General features: G+C 37.6%; 1 protein-coding gene and 1 long non-coding RNA gene across 2 annotated transcripts in view; one reads left to right on the forward strand and one right to left on the reverse strand.

Annotated features, from left to right (window-relative positions):
- Positions 1-18,945, reverse strand: part of LOC108873592 (uncharacterized) — a 44,469-nt gene that overhangs the window by 4,102 nt on the left and 21,422 nt on the right. The window contains exon 2 of the long non-coding RNA XR_007814363.1: positions 14,481-14,683. This is a non-coding gene — a long non-coding RNA (uncharacterized LOC108873592). The remainder of the gene's footprint in view (positions 1-14,480; positions 14,684-18,945) is intronic.
- igfn1.4 (immunoglobulin like and fibronectin type III domain containing 1, tandem duplicate 4) lies at positions 1,193-18,901 on the forward strand. The gene is made up of 23 exons (XM_051074814.1): positions 1,193-1,264; positions 5,890-5,980; positions 7,195-7,317; positions 7,759-7,898; positions 8,890-8,989; positions 9,276-9,357; positions 9,439-9,631; positions 9,790-9,903; positions 10,042-10,210; positions 10,390-10,662; positions 10,832-11,068; positions 11,659-11,715; positions 13,937-14,052; positions 14,243-14,384; positions 14,475-14,768; positions 14,955-15,257; positions 15,559-15,738; positions 15,843-15,971; positions 16,078-16,157; positions 16,347-16,539; positions 17,024-17,320; positions 18,167-18,493; positions 18,589-18,901. The coding sequence occupies exons 2-23, from the start codon at positions 5,935-5,937 to the stop codon at positions 18,591-18,593; spliced, it is 3,600 nt and encodes a 1,199-aa protein (XP_050930771.1). The 5' UTR covers positions 1,193-1,264; positions 5,890-5,934; the 3' UTR covers positions 18,594-18,901.

Below are 18,945 nucleotides of genomic sequence, written 5' to 3' on the forward strand. Positions count from 1 at the left end.
GCTGCTTTACAACAGTATTGCCTTTATTACTTGCTGGCTACCACCTGAAATTAGCCATAATTGTTTTCTCCTGCTTTATTATTCTTAGTGAAGGTTCACCAAAACACAGCCCTATGTGGTGAGACTGTTACACAATGTTCATAGGCCGAGTTAGGCATACAGTAAAGTATAAATAAAATGATTTCAGTGCCGATATAATGCCTTTACGATTGGATATATTGGTATTTTGAGGTGAAGCTAATAAAAACACTACCTGAGGCTGTAAAAACACAACTGATATCTCACTTAGGCATCCACAAACTACCTCTACTTTAAAGCAGTACATCAATTCCAAAGTGACCATAAATATTGTAACATTAAAAGACCTCAAAGACAAGCCTGTGGCCAAATGACAATTTATGAGATTACACTTCTGTGCTCACACTGTCAACCGTGTATTATGTTCACAGTTGCTATTCAAGACTGCTTAGAGATTCCCTGTAAACACAGTGTATTTTTAGTTGGTGTCAATAGGAGTCATTAGTGCATCTAAACACTAATGCGTTTTGTTGTTCTCATAATTTCATAAGAGTGTCAACACTAGCATACTTGGCTGTCAACACTAAGCTCTGGCTTCAAACTTGCTCTTACTTTCAGCTCCACAGTCCAAGCACAACAATACTGACTGACATAACCAAGACTGACAAATGTAACAAAACAAAGACTGAACACAAATCTGTCCTCATAAAAGTCAAATACAAAACTATACTTGACTTCTACACATCTCCTGCTAAAATTTACCTTGCCAAATCTAGGAAGCGAGAGTAATCTGCAAAAGTTGTAAATGATTATGAGAAAGGATCAGGATACCTGCCATGAGGAGAGAATATTACAAAACATAGTTGACTCAAAAATAAAATTTCACCCGTGCAATATAATGAATAGAAAGCCTATGGTCAAACAGAAAATGCATCTCATTTCGACTACATCTCCTAAAGAAGCTCTTGCATTTGTCAACAAGAAGCCACAGTCATGGTCATCCCAGTATGAGGCTTGTAGCCAACCTTGGCTTTCCCTCCTCCCCCTTTTGCTAGAGGTTGTGATTTATGCCAAAAACAAAAAAGCAATCCTCTTTCTTGGCAGGCACCATGTCTGACAACGTGGGTGCTTCTTGCAGAGTCATTGGCATTCCTGTACAGATTTAATAGCTGGTGGACCAGGGAGGCAACACTCAAATATCAGACCGGGAAGCAGAACCACTCAAGAGGATCACAGGAGTAGTGAGGTAAGTTCATCATTCGTCTTACATACAGCACCAGGCTTAGACAGAGGTGTTAAGCATTGAGAGCTGGCTACAGTCTTTAACACTAAACTAATCCTGTGACTGATTCACTATTAACATCTAAGTCCAGTGATAACAGAGTTAATGTGGCAAACTGTGGAAAGTGTTTGCCAATAAACACAACTGAGCTGTCAAGTTTTAACAAGTGATCTGATATGTACAGTGCAGCAATTATTCACGTTAATGAGTACAGTAAAATCGCTTCCTAATTTTGCTGCTCTAATGTTCATGCAAATTTTTTTGTTTCTTTTGTTTGTTTGTTTTTAGTATTAAATTTTTGATTTAGATTCAAATTAGTAGTCATTAGCTTGCCTGAATAAGTTGAGGCACCTGAGCAGTTCATATAACAGCTTAAGTTTGTTGGTCACCAGAACTTATGCACTTTATTTTATCAATTTGGTGATTTATTAATATCCATAATTATTTCAATATGATCTGTCATACACAGATTTCTTATCTAACAAACATATAAACTACTTAAAGACCATTAACAACTACAGTCCTTTAATGACTTCATGGCTAGTCTTTTTTACTCACCTAACACCTTGGAAAAAAAAATATTTTAGTACCATTCTCTTTCAGTTTTATATTCTCTACAACATTGCCCGGGTCCCTGCTTCATTTTTTCAATTGTTTCTCCAATTGTTTCTTCTCCTATTACTGCTACTGAAAAAGATAGATTGCAAAACATTAAATGTCTCTGCAGCTAAAGCAAAACTGGTAATAACCCAAATTAAGAAAACCTGCCACTCTCAGCTATTGCACATGCTCAGCAACATCAATTCCACAGATAGCAACATGCTCTCCTTAGCAGTGCCTTGCTTTTAATCATTTTTATGATGCTCTCAGTCTCTGAGTATACTCCCGTGCTGTGTTTCAGTACTGGTCACATGAAACCCATAAAACCAACTCTCACAGCAAGAAGGCTGTTACTGTGGGACCACATCAGAAGTCACGTACATAGAATAAGCTTAAGCAGTCTTAAATTCAAACAGTGCAGCTCAAATGTTTGTTGACAACAAAAACTTCACAGTTAAATGGTAAGCAATTTGTTGTCATGGGAAGTGCTCATCATATTTTCTCCAAGTATAGTTACAGTATATTTAGCACAACATCTTTTCAGTTATCATATACAGTAGCGCTTAAAAACATAAAACGATTATGACACTGACATTTTGCTGTACTGACAAACCAAGTAAGATACAAATTTAAACTGACTCATCAATAATTTGGATGTAGTAAAGATCAATTACATATCTTTTTTTTCTGTCTCAGAACACCAGAATAAGGTGATCCACTGAGCGGGTTTCACGATCCTACGAGTCACTCATCATGCCAACAGTGATTTACAAGCATATTAAGATGTTCGGGATGGGATGTTCGCAGTTTTATGTGGCATGTGACCTATCATATGACAATCCACAGCCGTGCACCATCGACACCCTAGAATATCATGTGCCTATACTGGTGGTATAGGCAGGGGTGCTGGGTTTGTGCATACACTGTACTATACATGAGCGAAGTTGCAGTAGGTAAACATCTAAGAAATCAAAGTACAGTGTGTCCACTTTATGAACAGTTTTTCATCAGTTTTATAGAACATTTAATAATATTGATACATTTCATGTTATTGTTCATTTGGGTTAATTTTAAAAAAGAAAAAGAAAAAAAGTCATGTTTCACCAAACTTGCACCTTATTCAATTGAATGACCATATTTTGGTTGACACCTCTATTCAACAAGCCCAGGCCCGGGAGAATTATTTCAGTTATGAGTTGTCTAGTTTGAAGTCAGGATTTAGTTCTGAAATAGGTACTCTTGCTTGTGCCGCATGGCTAAAAGCTCCAACAGCGTATCTGCCCCACTACCGACAGAGTTAAAGACAAAAAGTCAGTTAGTCAGTTGGTCAGTTGGTCAGTCACTCAACCACTGAGAGTGTGTGTCTATCTGTATTTGCCTATTCACCTTGAGATATAGGGAGCTTTACAACCTAAGGTGACTGATGCACTGCTTAAAATACCTTGCTCTGCTATTACATCAGAGATGCAAAACTATGCAGCTCATGCACAATGCACAGTCCAGTCAGGACTGGAGGACACCTCAAATAGTTTGGACCAGTTCAGAACTACACAGCCTGTAGTGACAAGTGGCAGGGCTATTAGTTATACTTTTGACTGGTCTTGTGGCAAGAGAAATTGTTTCAGAGTGAAGAGTTGCAGAGTTCACACAGCATCCCAATCAATGCCTCACATTTATTTCAGTCACGCACCTAAAGAGCATATCCAGCCTGCAACAGGAATGAGTCACTGACACTTCCTGTATGGATATCCTTGCTCTGGATTGTTTTAATCGATTTTCCAAACAAACAGTTGCAAATATACAGTATGTTTCTGTGTGTGTGGTGCAGACTATAATCAATCTTTGGAACATAAGCAACTCTAGACCAAAGCTGTGAACCAGCTTTGCAGCTTGCAGCTGCCAGAAAAGAGCTCTAAGCAATGTCCTGTCTGTTATCACAGTCACCTTTACCACAACCTACCTTTGAGGCTACACTGTGATTAAGATGTAAATTCTTGAGGCATACAACAGAGAATGACTTGAGTAATGATGAGTAATTTACTGCAGATAAATTAACCCTAATATATATATATATATATATATATATTTTTTTTTTTTTTTTTTTTTTTTTTTTTTTTTTTTTTTTGCAAAAAGCAAACCTTTCTCAGAAGGCAAACATCAAATTCCAGTTAAAGGTGCCTCGTTTTCTTGCAAAGACAGTTTCTGGAGGCTATCCCAGTTGACAGTGGGCAAGAGGTGGGGTACACCCTAGACAGATTGCCAGTCCATTGCAGGGCCAACATATATTCACGCTCATATTCACACCTATGGGTGATTTAGAGTCACCAGTTAACCTAACTTGCATGTCTTTGGACTGAGGGAGGAAGCCGGAGTACCCGGAGAGAACCGACGCAGGCACAGGGAGAACATGCAAATTCCACACAGAAAAGCCCCAGGCGAACTAGGGATCGAACTGTGAGGCGACAGTGTGAACCACTACATCACAATGCTGCCCAGGCTGGCTACAATTTTATACAAATGCATATTTATTAGTATCAGTATTGATAAAAATTACAAATGTTACTAACGTTGGTGTGACTGTGTCTTACACATTAAAGGAAAAAACAAAATAATAAATAAAATAGTGTCTTAGTAAGGTGTTGGGCCACCTAAAGCCACCAGAACAACTTAACTGCACCTAGGCATTGGTCTTTGATGATGGCGGTAAAGAGCACTTTCTAATTCATCAGTCCAAAATCTCTGTTCCGCTGTTCTGGTGAGATCTGGTGACTGCAAAGGCCATAGCAAACGATCAACATCATTTTCATATTCATCAAATCAGAATGGTTTGAATGACCCCCCATACCCTGTGTGGAAGGACTTGCAGTTGCTAGGTTTCTCCACTCATTTACCCAGGTTTTTCCTCAAAATTTTCACCATTCTGTATATGCCCAGCATTTAGTTGGCTTTCTAAACAAATAGAGACATTTCTGAAAATCCTCTTAAGCCATAGCATCACTGAATCCATTATAATTAATGTTCCATCAGTCTATTTTAGTAATGTGACATTTGTCATTCTAAAGTTAGTAACCATATGGGTAATGAAAGATTGCTATGTACAAGAAGAGATCCCTGCTGCGAATGGCAGATGATGAAAAAAAGTTAATTTGAAAAGCATAGAATCATTTTAACATCGAGCCAGCATGCTGCAGCTTAACAAAACAACAGAAACTCTTGAATAATGATAGTAAGAAATTACATCAAGAGGTTAATATGAAATTCTACACGCCAGCTCTAATTTTAAGAGGATTTTATTTTTGGGGAATGTGATAACCCTCAGTGTACAGCCAGCAGTTCCATGGCATGAAGCCACAGATGATCATGTTTTGTGTCTTTTACTGTAAACTGTAAGTCTTCAGTTGAATCATGGCCAAAGGTAATGCTTGGCAGACTTTTTTCTAGACAAAAGATATTTTTGACAGTCACACTTGCTTTAAGAACTACCATAATAGGTTTTACTTTTGTCCCTGTTTTTTCAGGAGCTGCAACTTCCTTACTTTTAAATTAATAAATCCGTTCAGTCTCTCCAGGAACTTAAGATTTTCCATAAAAATTAATATAAATTTAACTAATCCTAGCATTACTCAAGAAGGCCTCCACAATAGTTGAACATAAAATTATCATATTGGAAGAGTGCATTTGCAAATCAGCCAAGCACTTAAATAATTTAATAAAGAATCAGCCAAGGCTGAACCAAATCAGAACCTCACTTAGTCTCAAGTTGTCCAACACCACGGGAACTTTTTTGCCATCAGCTGAGGCTCTGAGACAGGGATCCCGCCTAAACTGAATCGTTAACAAATACAATCTTCTCTACAAAATAATACTTGAAAGCTCCTGGTGAATTATTAGTTGTATTCTGAAAGACTAAGAAGCAAAAAGTCTTTCCTGCTATTTGAACAGACTGGTAGTACTTATTGTACTTAAATCTCCTCCATCATCTGTTGCAGTTGGGAAAATTTTACTAAGTCTATCCAGGAATCAAAGGACCCACGATGTTTAGAAGATCAAAAGCAGCAGATGGAACAGCCACTGGCCAAGGTGAGCATTAAAGAGTGATCTTATTTTCTACATTAAAGAAGAACATCCAATATCAAGCAAAACAAAATCATTTCCCTTCATCAAATTGTCAATTTAGGATCTTAAGATACAGTTGCCCTCATGAGGCAGGAAAGCCAATATACAGTAGGTACATGGATAATATTTCTAACTTATATTTAATACAAAGGAATCTTCAGTAAATATTTGACTTTCCTGACAAGCTCTGACAAAGTAATGAGATGACACATCTAACAGGATTGATAGAACAAGGTTGGCAAAGACATCATGAATAAACCTGAAGGAAATTGTGAAAATATCTATTAACTTTCTACATCTATGTCTGTTTGACACATGAAATAGTTGATTATTTGCAGTTATCAAGGCTGCCCCTTACTCATAAAGACTTCAGGTTATGCTTTCAGGGCTTGACTGTATTGCTATCCAAATTGGACTGACTTATTCAGAATGTTCAAGGCTGCAATTTGTCCATCAGCAACTGTAATAACACTGTACAACAGCACACAATCTACTGAACACCAACAGCTCTGAGCAACATTGTGATTTAACCTTGTGGCTAATGGCTAATCTCAAAATGTAGCCATTCAGTGCACAAGATGCTTCCTCATTTCTGTTCCTCAGTTTAATTATTTTAGTCTAATCTATAATTCAATGCTAATACCATGCTGACATGTTCTGTATATGCTCTTTAACATGTGCCTTATCAGGTCCTGATGCAGACAGTTGCAGTGGTAAGGGGAAAACAGAGAAGCCCAGCTCTTTTTCTCTCTTCTGCTCATGACAGCATGAAGAATTGATATGCAATGGATTTATTAATACACCATATGATTGCACATATATTTTGTGCGTGGATATGTAAGTGCATCACTACATATCTGTCAGGCATGGATTCCTGAGGAAAAAGGCTACAAAGATAAATCGTATTGAAATGTAGATGTGCATTGACACAAGAGAGCCGTCTACACCAGAGCCAAATTCTGTATGTACTGTGTAGATCCAATGACGATAAACATTAAACATTCTAATATTTCATGTATTAGAATGAGTCTCAGCATGGTTAATGTGAGTGATGATTTGATTACAAAACAACAACAGATTTTGAAAGCTGGATATGATCACGATCATGTTTTCCATTCTTTTCTCTTTTCAAGTGTCACATTTATTGTCACTGACATTTCACTTTCCAATGCTGACAGTGGGGATCAGGAAAAAATCTAAGGTCCCCGGGGTGATGATTACACAGTTTATTGAGACGCTGCCAGAGGGAACGAGCCATCCAGACTTCACCCGCAAGCCAATTGCTTTGACCATCCAAGAGGGTAGGACTGATAGTGAAAGAATAATTTCAAACATTAATATCACAAAATATTCCAAGGTTGGATTTACATGATTCTGCATAATGGATTAGATCCATGAATTTTGTGCAAGGCCAGCGGGAGCAGAGCCCTGCCATTCAACACCCAGACTCCTGTGTCAGTCAGATAAAATTAAACACACACACAGGCACACCCTGACCTTGATTAAAAACCAAGAGGAGTGATAATAGTTCCAAAAAAAATCTATGCTGTTACAATTTTACATAAGATAAGTTCTCAACTGTTTCAGTGTGGTGGTGTCATACATATATTACAAATCAATACTTATACTGAATAACCCAGACATATTTGAAATATATTAGCATCTGTTTCCTGTGTTTCCAAAAGGATATGAGTATGAGCTGACCTTGTTGTGTCTTTTTCTTTTTTTTTTTTTTTAAACAGGAAAATTTGCTTTTTTTAAAGCCATTGTCACTGGAGAGCCGAAGCCAACGGTAACATGGAGCCGGAATAATGGAGACGTGTCTGATACTTCAAGATACCAGACCAAATATGATCCTAATTCCAATGAGCATACATTCGAGGCAAGTGATATGGGATATCAAATTGCCGAGATAGTACACAGCAAGATGTTGATGTAAAGGAGCCATAAAAAGAGAGAGAGAAAAATGGATTAATAGAAAGAGAGACAGAAATATAAAGAGGAAGGAAATAGATAACATCAAGGTCATTCAGTCTTCTGACCCATCAGTTTGCTTTGCCAATTACATTTTCTATAATAAGGGGATTTCACTCATCCTGAGAGGAGCACACTCAACAAACGTCAGTTTCATCAAATGGACCCCATAGCCTGTCAACTCACAGCTGTTTGAGGTTGAAAATGTAAAATAAAGGGCATGCGGTTACACATCAGGAGGCCATCTACCAAGTGTGCAGTGCCTGTGACTGGTCTACAGTTTTAATCAAATTGGTTTGTCCTGTGCAATATGTCACAAATGGGACACATATCTATTTCTATTATAGTACAGTGGATCCTGTATGAATGTGATTCCAAACCAGGGGTAGTTGTACCATAATGAGAACATCTGCAGTTGCCAGTGGGCACAGAGAAAAACTGTGAAGTAACTTTAGGGAAAAAAACAATTGTGGTAAAAACTAGTTAGTGACTAAGCAAAAGTTAAAATTGATTGCTAGAATTAATGGATAAATACTAAACCTAATGAAAATCAGAAAAAAAATACACAAAGCTTAAAGCAGCACCATGTAACTTTTGCTGAGCAGCATGATGCATTTCTCATGGGAGATCATACTCACTCAATCCAAGTTGCATTGTGCAAGAACAGGGGTTTATTCAATCATGTTAGATAACATCTAAATTAAGATCATTTCAACTTAAGCGCATTTGGAATGAGACAGGTGGTGTCGATTAACAGGAAATTCAGCTTCTCAGATAGGGCTGTGGAAGTACATAAAGCAGAAAAAGGTTGGGCAACCACTGCAATATCATATAAAACTTACTGACAAACTACTTCACCCACTGGATGCCATTATATTAGCATATCTTATGTCTTTCAGATGCCAAATGTAATGCCAGATCAGGCTGATACCTATAAATGCTTTGCCACAAATGAATATGGACAAGCCATGGTCACAGTTGTTCTGAATGTGATTGCAGGTAAGGGCTGCTTGCTTGATATTCAGATGAGAAACGAATGCAAGTAATATTATAGAAAGTAATTTAATATTCATATTAAATTCATTATATATGCATAATATATGCATATTCAAATATTATTCTCCCTCACCTAAATCAAATTGAGTATTTTTACATCCAAATGTGATGCACCTCTACTCCATATCCTTAAGTGTATTACACTCATTCCAATATTTACCACTCAAAAGTCCTCTATGTTGTTCAATTGCATGACTGTATAATAATGTACCCTCTTTTCTGCTTTCAGTTGGTTTCAAAAAGAACCAACCCCAGCAACCAGCAGCAGAAGCCACTGATGGGAACTTCAAGACTGTACTGAAAAGGAAAAGGTAGGTTTGAGTTACTACATTGATGGTGTCCTCTACAGATTTCCACGCCTGTTTGACCAATTACCTTATTTTAATTTCTAGTAAGATCCGTCCCAAATCTGAGCAACCTGAAAGAAAAGAGGGGGAGATTGATCCTAAATTTTGGGAGCTCTTACTTAGCGCTGATAAGAAAGACTACGAGAGAATTTGTGCAGAGTTTGGGGTCACTGATTTTCGCTGGATGCTCAAGAAACTGAATGAAATGAAGAAAGAAAGGGAAGAAGAACAAGCTGCGGTTTGTGATTTGTGATATTTATACTGATTTGTTTGCTTTTTTAATGACTATGGGACTTGATGTTGACTAACAGGAGATAGGTTATGTAACCATTCATTTGAAATAAAGTCCATTTCCTTTCTGCTTGATACTTATTTCTCATTCTGTTTTTGTCCCAGTTTGTCAAAAACCTGTCTAACCTGAAACCTATTCAGGTCAATGCTGATGGTACTGCATCTTTTGAGATTGACATGGACCTTCTTGACCCAAGCAGCTCAATCTTCCTGTATAAGGTTAGTGCTGAACAAAATTATAACTTTGCAGCCCTACAACATAACACTGGATAATAGATTAAGGAATCACCCAAACTAATCAATCAGAGTCAACCTCAATTCCATCCTCCCAGAATTGAAATTACATTTCACCCACAGGATGGTGAAATGGTTCCGTATACCAAGGAGTTGGGAGATAAGATGAAGCACAGCCTTAAACAAGTGGGAAAAAAGTATATTTTCAGTATGAGGGACCTTATGCCAGAAGATGCTGGACTGTACCAATTGGATGTAGAGGATGTGAATATGTTTTCCACTGAATTTAAAAGTAAGTTTTACACTTGCACACATGGCCAATTAGTAGCCTTAATTAAAGCAAAAGAGGAAAATGTTTTGATACATAAGATGAAAAACCCCTAATTAAAATAAATGGTATCAACTTAATCATCATTCAGGCAAATGTATCAAACAATTTTAATATTAAACTAATCACTTGTTATTTTTCAGTCCCAATGGTGGATTTCTTGGTGAAAATTCAAGAAGTGAAGGCAAAGGAGAGAGAGGATGCTGTGTTTGAGTGTGTCCTGTCAAATCCATTCTCCAAGATATTGTGGTTTGGCAAGAATGTGCCATTGGAGCAAGGGGATAAATACGATATTGAGGTTTCAGAGGACAAGCTCATTCACAGGCTGGTGGTCAAAGACTGCATGGTGGTAGACAAAGGAATTTATTCTGCCTGCGCAGGAATAAAATCATGCAATGCATGGCTTGTTGTTGAAGGTAAGATATACTCTATCAATAGACCAACTGATAATACTCAAGAATGTATAATAATAATGGTTTGCAATGGAATAATAATGATACCTGATTTGTCTTACCAATTATGGCTTCTAATTATGATAATATGGCATTTTTAACTCACTGCAAACTCCTATTTTTTCCAAATCAGCTGACAAAGATGCACAAAAGGGAAAAAAATCAGCAAGGAAAACAACAAGGGCAGGAGGATCTGGAATGGACTTGCAGAAGGTTGCCCAAGAGCAACAAGCAAAATTAGAGAAGGTAAGAGAAGAGAGAAAAGAACAGATTAAAGCCGCTAAAGAAGCTGCAGCAGCTGCACCTCCACCTGAAACCCCTGCAGCTCCTGCACCCACTCCAGCTGCACCTTCAGCACCAAAAGAACCAAGTAAGAATGCCGGCAGTAAGGTTTATTAAACAGGATTTGGAATTCACAAACAACAAAGTCATATTATCAAGTCATTATAAATGCAGACTCCTGAATGTTAATCAGCACAGAGGTCCATCAATTCTAATGTGATAAATAAAACTGTACTTCCTGACATGAATATTATTCATTTATTTAGGTGGTTCGTTATTTGGTAATTCTATCCTGTTTCATCCTATTTAGTCGATGTTAATCTCTATCTCTCTTTCTAAGCAAATCTCATAGTTTGTACAATAAGCAACATAAATGTTGGATCTACATAATTTTGTATACTGCAGTGGTTTGGGGGAAAGTCAATAATTACTTATTGTTTTAACAGTTAATCAATGAATTGATCAGTTAATTGACAGATGATGAATCAAAAAAAATTTTTTTTTCCAATTTTTTAGCTAAAATAAAGAGATTGAGATTAACTGATAAGGAAATTAACTGTTAGTTGTAGCCCTAATAATTATAATAATGGGAACCTGTGTTGCATCAGTTTGCATGTAATACTTGCTATGATAATTTGTGATATGGCAACCATTCACTAGTTTTTTAATGGTTCATAGAAATAGTGGATGAACCAGCAGCAGTGGCTCCACCGGCTGTAGAGGTTGCAAGCATTGGTAAGAAATTTGAATGGATTTGATTCTTTGGTTCTGCATGCAATCAAAGATAATATGACAGCAATGTCACATATAATGGCTTCAATTGTCAGTTTGTTTTATAGGCTTCAAAAGTTGTTTCAATTGCTACGGAGGACGCTGTAATGTTTTGACATATTTTATGTTGTGTTGTCAGCTCATTATGTGATTGGCTGTCTTCATGGTCAGATATTTCATAATGATATACTGCTAATTTAGATGGCAAGACCGACAGGTTGACATGCTGCTCCACAATTGTGCACTGTGGTCTGCATCTTCCTGACTGACTAAATGTCAATTCTGTTAGCACGCTGTAGTTTTTAAGATATTTAAGATTATATTTTCCCCACAATTCTATAAGCAACCACTGATTCATTTTACTGTCATATGGAAATCAACTTGCAGACATTTAAAACATGCCTGAGTCAGGTGAGCCGTCTCAGTTAACATTATGCCTGGTCTTATCGTTAATGCACTTTAGTGTCAGTGTAAGTGCAGACTGTTTGGGACGGATGTCAATACAAAACATGATCTTTACATGGAGCACCTATCTAAAGCCAGTAAGTTCACTGTCAGCTGTCTTTTACACTCCCTTCCAGACACATTAAGTCATTTAAAAATACCTCTGTACATTCAAAATTGACATATTGAAAATGGCAAAGAAACATGATTCTGGAAGCAGCTGACAGTAGGCTGTAACATTAGCAGTTTTATTAGCTGTTTCAGTAAGTCCTATTGGAGCAAGGGGATTTATAACTATATTTATAAAAACTTTAGGAGAAAATAACAACGCCCATGGGGCACTGTAATGAAGAATGTCCTATCGCCAAGTTCAACTTCCTGTGTTGTATCTTGAGTACACTTACTCTGCTTGTTTGTTACTGTCTGTAAGCTGGAAAAACACATTCACAACATATGACACAGTGGCATACTTTGGAAAATGGTCAGGGGTAATGTAATAAAACATGAAAAAAGACAGCATCACATGTCATTGAATTGCACAACAGAACCAAACAGATAATAATCTAAAATGTTTTCATGCTGTCTGTGATTGATGATAGGTCAATCAGACAAAACACCAACAGCAGCTGGAGATTCAGGTAGTGGTAAGAGAGACACATAACAGTGGAGCATACAAAACTGAAGGAGTAAATCAAGTTTAAATGACTTACTGTTGTTATTGCTGTTATCCACTTAGCTGAGGAAGCCAGTGGCAGTGAAAGGCTTGATCAACCACATGCAGATGCAGGAGGTGGTATGCCAGATTTTCAATACTAAAAATGTACAACAGTAACACAGATATTAAAAGACTAATAAAAGACTAATAAAATAACATTTTATTTGCTTTAGTAACACAAGAGTTTTTAAAATAGCAAAATTATTTATTTGCATAATTTCTTTTAGGAATTTAAATTCACCTTATTTTCTCTTTAAGTCAGATACCAGTACAGAAATGGGAAGGTGTGAAATAACACAACAAATTCCTTTGTAACCAGCATGTGGAAATACATTGTTAATATACTATCCCAATATACTACTGAGCCAAAGACCCTCACTAAGCAAATGTGTTTACGTCTTCGTAGAGACTCTTCTGAGTCCATCTGGTTTCTGTTAACAAAGTTTGCAAAGCTTTACGTTTGCTGCTTGTTATTGTGCTTGCTTTTCATGTCATTAACATGGTTTGTACTATAACTTGTGTTTATAGTAACCTTTCTAACCAAATAATGCTGATCTAATATGTAAGTCAGGCACTGTATTAGTTATTGTATTCTGCAGTGCATTTATTAAAAAAACAAAAACATAATGTTGTTGCAGTTGAAGTTACAGTTATATAATAATATATATATATATATAATATATATATATAATTTGTTATTACATGCTGCACAATGTCTTGGAAGGTTTGGAAGTTCTATCACAAACCTTTCAAAACATATAGCAGTGACCTGTATGCAAAACACAACAATGACCTTACTCATAGGGAATCAGTGATACTGATTAAGTTTATCTACTTTATTTCTTTATTTCTGCTTTATTTATTTTTATCTTAATGAGTAGAATTTGAAAGCATATATCTAGGTAATTCACTTTTTCCTTGTGTATTTTTATACAGTATAAACATGCAGTAGTCCTACACTGAAAGCTGCATCCCATCCAATGAATATGCAAAAGGGAGAGTAACTTTGTGTTTTATGTTGCCCAGAGCCTGGAATTACCTGTGGACTCTCCGATATTTATGCTCTTCGTGGACAGCCGGCTGAATTAAACGTGAAGATGAACATGGACTGTGATGGTGCATGGTTTAAAGATGGAGAGCAGGTAAAGTCCATAAATAATTATACTTACATGTTCATCTGACATTTTGTGAATTTATCTAACACTTTCATTTAGCGTAACCAAGTGCAAATATAAGACAAGCTTTCAATCTCTACATTGCCAACATTATGTACATCCTACTGTATAACGCACAGAGTAACAATTTGTCTTCCATTCACTTTTGATTTGGTAGTTAAACTCAGGTCCTGGGGTCACCATAACCAAAGATGGAACTTCTCACAAGCTGACAATTACAAGCTGCAGAGACGATGATTCTGGACTTTATCGTTTTGTATCAGGGGAACTCAGTACACAAGGAAAGGTCACTATTGGAGGTATAATTTATTTCCTCATATTACAGAATATGTATGAAATGGCACAACTGTTTCAGTGCATTAAACTGAATTATACTTTGTGCTTTATAGACGTACCTGAATTTGACCCAGACGACCTTCACAAGTTCTCCAAACCTGTGATTGTTAGAGTGGGGCAGAACGCTGCTTTCAAGATGCCCTTTGCTCCTCAGGAATCATTAACGATCAGCTGGTTTAAGGATGGCACAGAGGTCAAAGACGGAGGAGGAGTTAAAATCATGAAGGAGCCCAATCACAGCCGACTGCTGCTCAGAGACTGCCTGCGGACAGACACAGGGGAAATAAAGATCCAACTCAAAAACCCATTTGGGGCTGTGGAGGCCACATCTCAGCTTATTGTGCTTGGTATAAAATAGACAGATATAATAAGAAAAGTTTGAAATACTGAGACACTCACACCTCACTAAGCATCATTTTTGTGTGACTACATTTTTAGTTTAGTGAATTTTGTGAATTTCCCACAAGTGGGATAAATAAAGTCTAGCTTATCTTATCTTACATTTAAAATTTAACACAATGATTTTTCAACAGATCGTCCGGGTCCACCGGAGGGTCCAGTGGAGACTGTTGAAACCACCTCATCTATAATTGAGATTAAATGGAACCCCCCCAAAGACGATGGTGGCTCGGCTGTCACCAACTATATTATAGAGCGGCAGCCGACACGACAGAATCTGTGGACGAAACTTGGGGACGTCTCAGCTGACAAGACCTCCTTCAGAGACAGGAATGTGACTCATGGAAAGAAATACAACTATCGCATCTATGCTGAAAACCCGGAGGGCCTCAGCGACGCCCTGGAGACAGCTGATAGCATTATGGCTGGCATAATGAGTGAGCACAGCAAAAAGAAGTCTCATTTAGCATTCCTCAGCAATTCTCATGTTATTCTCCCTCAGGTTTTAATAAATGAAAATGCCTTTGGATAGGTTTTGTGATTGTTTCAAATTGTTTATCACTAGCACTATTTAGCTGCTGTAGAAAGCACACCTTTTATCATTGCTATAATAGTTGCTCTATCTCCAGGAAGAATTGTTTGCAATATCCTGCAGTAATAACATGCAGATGCCCTTAATTTATTACTCACTTACTTGCTGTCCTTATTTCAATAATTAGACTATTTGTCATTCCTTAGTACTCTCTGGTCCACCTGGTGCCCCCAAAGTGGTGAGTGCATCTAAGACCTGTATCAATTTGACCTGGACCCCCCCAGAGGACGACAAAGGGGTACCAATAATTGGTTATCAACTGGAGAAACGGAAGAAGGACACAAATCAGTGGATTGCTCTCAACACACTTAATGAGCCAATTGAAGGTTTGTCAGAAAAACAAAAGCTATATTATTCCATTCTAATTACAGGAAAATTTACTTCTTTTTCATAACTTTTTTCTTTGCTGTGTCATTCATCTAATTTCCAGGCATGAAATATGCAGTTAAAGATGTCACTGAGGGTGCAGAGTACGAGTTCAGGGTTTCAGCAATCAATGAGTCAGGAGCTGGAGATCCAAGCCCTCCATCTGAAATGGTGTGTGCAAAGAATCCCAACAGTAAGTACCTTCGCTGTGCATATTAATTTTGCCACAACTTTGTTGTTATCACACACATAGTTTGTTGCCTGTCTGCATCTCATGCGTTTGTGTGTTTTCCACCCAGTGAGACCTTGTTTTAAAGACCCAGAGGACTTCATAGTTGTCAGAGCAGGAAACTCTGTTCGTGTCAAAATTTGCTATGAGGTATGAATAAACCGAAAATCTAGTTTGCATACAGAGTCCTTCTTCGTCACTATAAATCAGTTCCACATTTTGAATTGTATAACCCCATTCCAGCCATGTCATATTCTTGAGTGATGAATTTACCACAGTGTGACATGACTGCATATGCCTCACCACTTTATCTCATTTATCTGACATTGATATCTCCAGGCTGAACCTCCACCACAGATCACTTGGCTGAGGGATGATGAGCCAATATCCCCGTGGATTAATATTATCAATACAGAGGGAATGTCTCAGCTTGTCATTCCCTCATCAAAGCGGTCAGATTCAGCCATCTACACTATCAAAGCCAAAAACTCTATGGGCGAGGCTTCATTTGACATTGAGGTTAGAGTCACAGGTAAGGATGAGTAGCAAGAGCATCTGTGAAAATGGCAAATGGCAGTTATCTTGTGCTGATATTAACTTATGTAGTCTCCTCAGTTCTTTAAATTAGGAACTCATTTGATTAAAATGAGGACCTAATTTACTTGCCTGCATTGTGTTCCTCTGGTCAGGGAACATCAGTTACATCAACAGTAAGTGGGTTATATTTTCCCCAATTAAATGCCAATAACACAAAAATGTATTGGCAACCCAGTGTCAAACCCTAATTAATACTGAACACTTCCAGGTGGAATGAGAAACATAATTCTTACTGTGCAATATCCAGTAATAGGATATGATTAACTCATAACAGCTGTTAAATTCAAATGCAATCAAAGACCCACATAAGCCTGAAATGTCTCTTGAGTATGATAAGATTACATTTAGGTTAAGGTTTAAGCAACAGATTTTTTCCTCTCTCAGTAACATAATCTGCATCTTATCATATCTGTGGCCAGATGAACCCAAAACCCCTGGCCCAGTGGAGTTGGAGCAAACAGTCCAAGGCAAAGTGGTGGTATCATGGGCTCCCTCTCCAGACCAGGAGCTCGATGACCGCCTGTGCTACATGGTGTCTCAACACGACTCCAACACCAGAGTGTGGAAGACTGTGGCAGACCGCCTCTTCACTAACACATACACAGCCATCAACATCCTTCCTGGGATAGAGTATCATTTCCGGATCTTCGCCAAGAACGACATGGGCCTCTCAGATCCATCTCAGTCACCTACATGGGGTGCCAACAGCAACAGAGGTGTGTTTTTTTACAGGTCCACTTCAGTTCAATTTGATCATGCAATTACAGTAAACTAAGCCATACTGCACATTGGTGACAATTTCTAAGTTTAATCATTTGTACTTAATTTGTTCAAATGTTGCACAGTATATTCTACACTAAAGATGGAATAACAGGCTGTGGACTGTGGAATCATTCTATACCATTATGTGATATCTAGCATTAATGATAGCTGAATAATTCAGCTTTTTTGTTTGAAAGACATTTTTATCATCAAACACATCAACATTTCCATGATAAACCTGCTACAGGAACTACAGTGTAGAATTCACCAGACTTTTGAACAGTCATACCATTTGAACATCTCTTGTGTTGTATGTTCCCCTATAACTCCCTTGGTTTCACTAATTAGTCACTGTGCAGTATGTGTTCCATGAGAGTTCACCAACACCTGGCCTTGCTGTTTCAAAAAAAAGGCAAGGGGACTGTCCTATCCCATAGAGCCCAAACAATAATAAATTTGTAAAGCTGATGCTGATACCAATAAGGATATCAAATCGATATGTGAGTTGTGGTACTTGACAGTACTAACTCTATGGGGAATCTGTCAGTGTGGTGGTTAAATTTCAGTGTATGTAAAAAGCCCTGTACCTATATTTTCTGCATTTTTCTCCAATTCTGAAGTGTGTTCCCAAGCATTAATCTTGCTTTTTAAAATGTATAATCAATTCAGTGAGTGTAAGCTGGAACCTGCTGTATGAACTCTAGGTAGTACAAATTTTAAATCCTAAACATTTTTTCGATTCTTGTACCATGTAACCTAAAAACTAAATTTCTTCCCATTCCTTTCCATTTCCATTTAAGTTCCTTTATCTTCAAATGGGATTAATTCAACAGCGGTCTGCTTCGAGAGGCCTCCATCCATCTTGGTCCCTCTGAAAGTCCACACTCCACCTAAAGGTTATCAAGTCTTCATGACATGTGCTGTCCGAGGATGCCCTACGCCAAGTGTATCCTGGTACCTGAATGACGTCTGCATCAACTCAGACAACAACTACTACATCACCAACTCATTTGGTGTGTGCTCAATGTATATCCTCAGAGTCCGACCAAAGGACAGCGGTGAATATAAGGTGGTTGCAGTCAACTCTTTCGGCAAGGCGGAGTGCTCCACTAAACTTATTGTTAGAGGTAAGGTTTAACTTTAAGTGTTGATTTTGTTTTTCCAGAGGTGTGTGCTACAATTTATCCTCATGATTGTTTTTCTTTCTGTTTCTTCTCCACAGATTAAAATGTCATGAATGTTTTATGAAACTTTTCCTCTCACAGAGATATTCTGGAAAGTAAGGAAACTGAATATTTTAATTTACTGCAAAGACTGCATTGAAATAATGTGACACTGTTATGGAAAGAGCTGGTAAAATCATCTAAAATGGTCTCAATAGTAGCTTATTTTATTTTGAAATGCAACTGATTTACAATTGTCACCCTGTCATCAGAAATAATAACTATTCAATCTAAATGAAGTGACAAACTATAGCACAAAGACATCTGTCATGCGTTAAAGCTCTGAACAACTGCAATAAATCAGCAAACAGACATCTGTGTAATGTACTTATTTGCCTCATTTTGTCACTGAATTC

Source organism: Lates calcarifer, linkage group LG12 (genome assembly GCF_001640805.2).
Source record: "Lates calcarifer isolate ASB-BC8 linkage group LG12, TLL_Latcal_v3, whole genome shotgun sequence".
Classification (NCBI taxonomy): domain Eukaryota; kingdom Metazoa; phylum Chordata; class Actinopteri; family Centropomidae; genus Lates; species Lates calcarifer.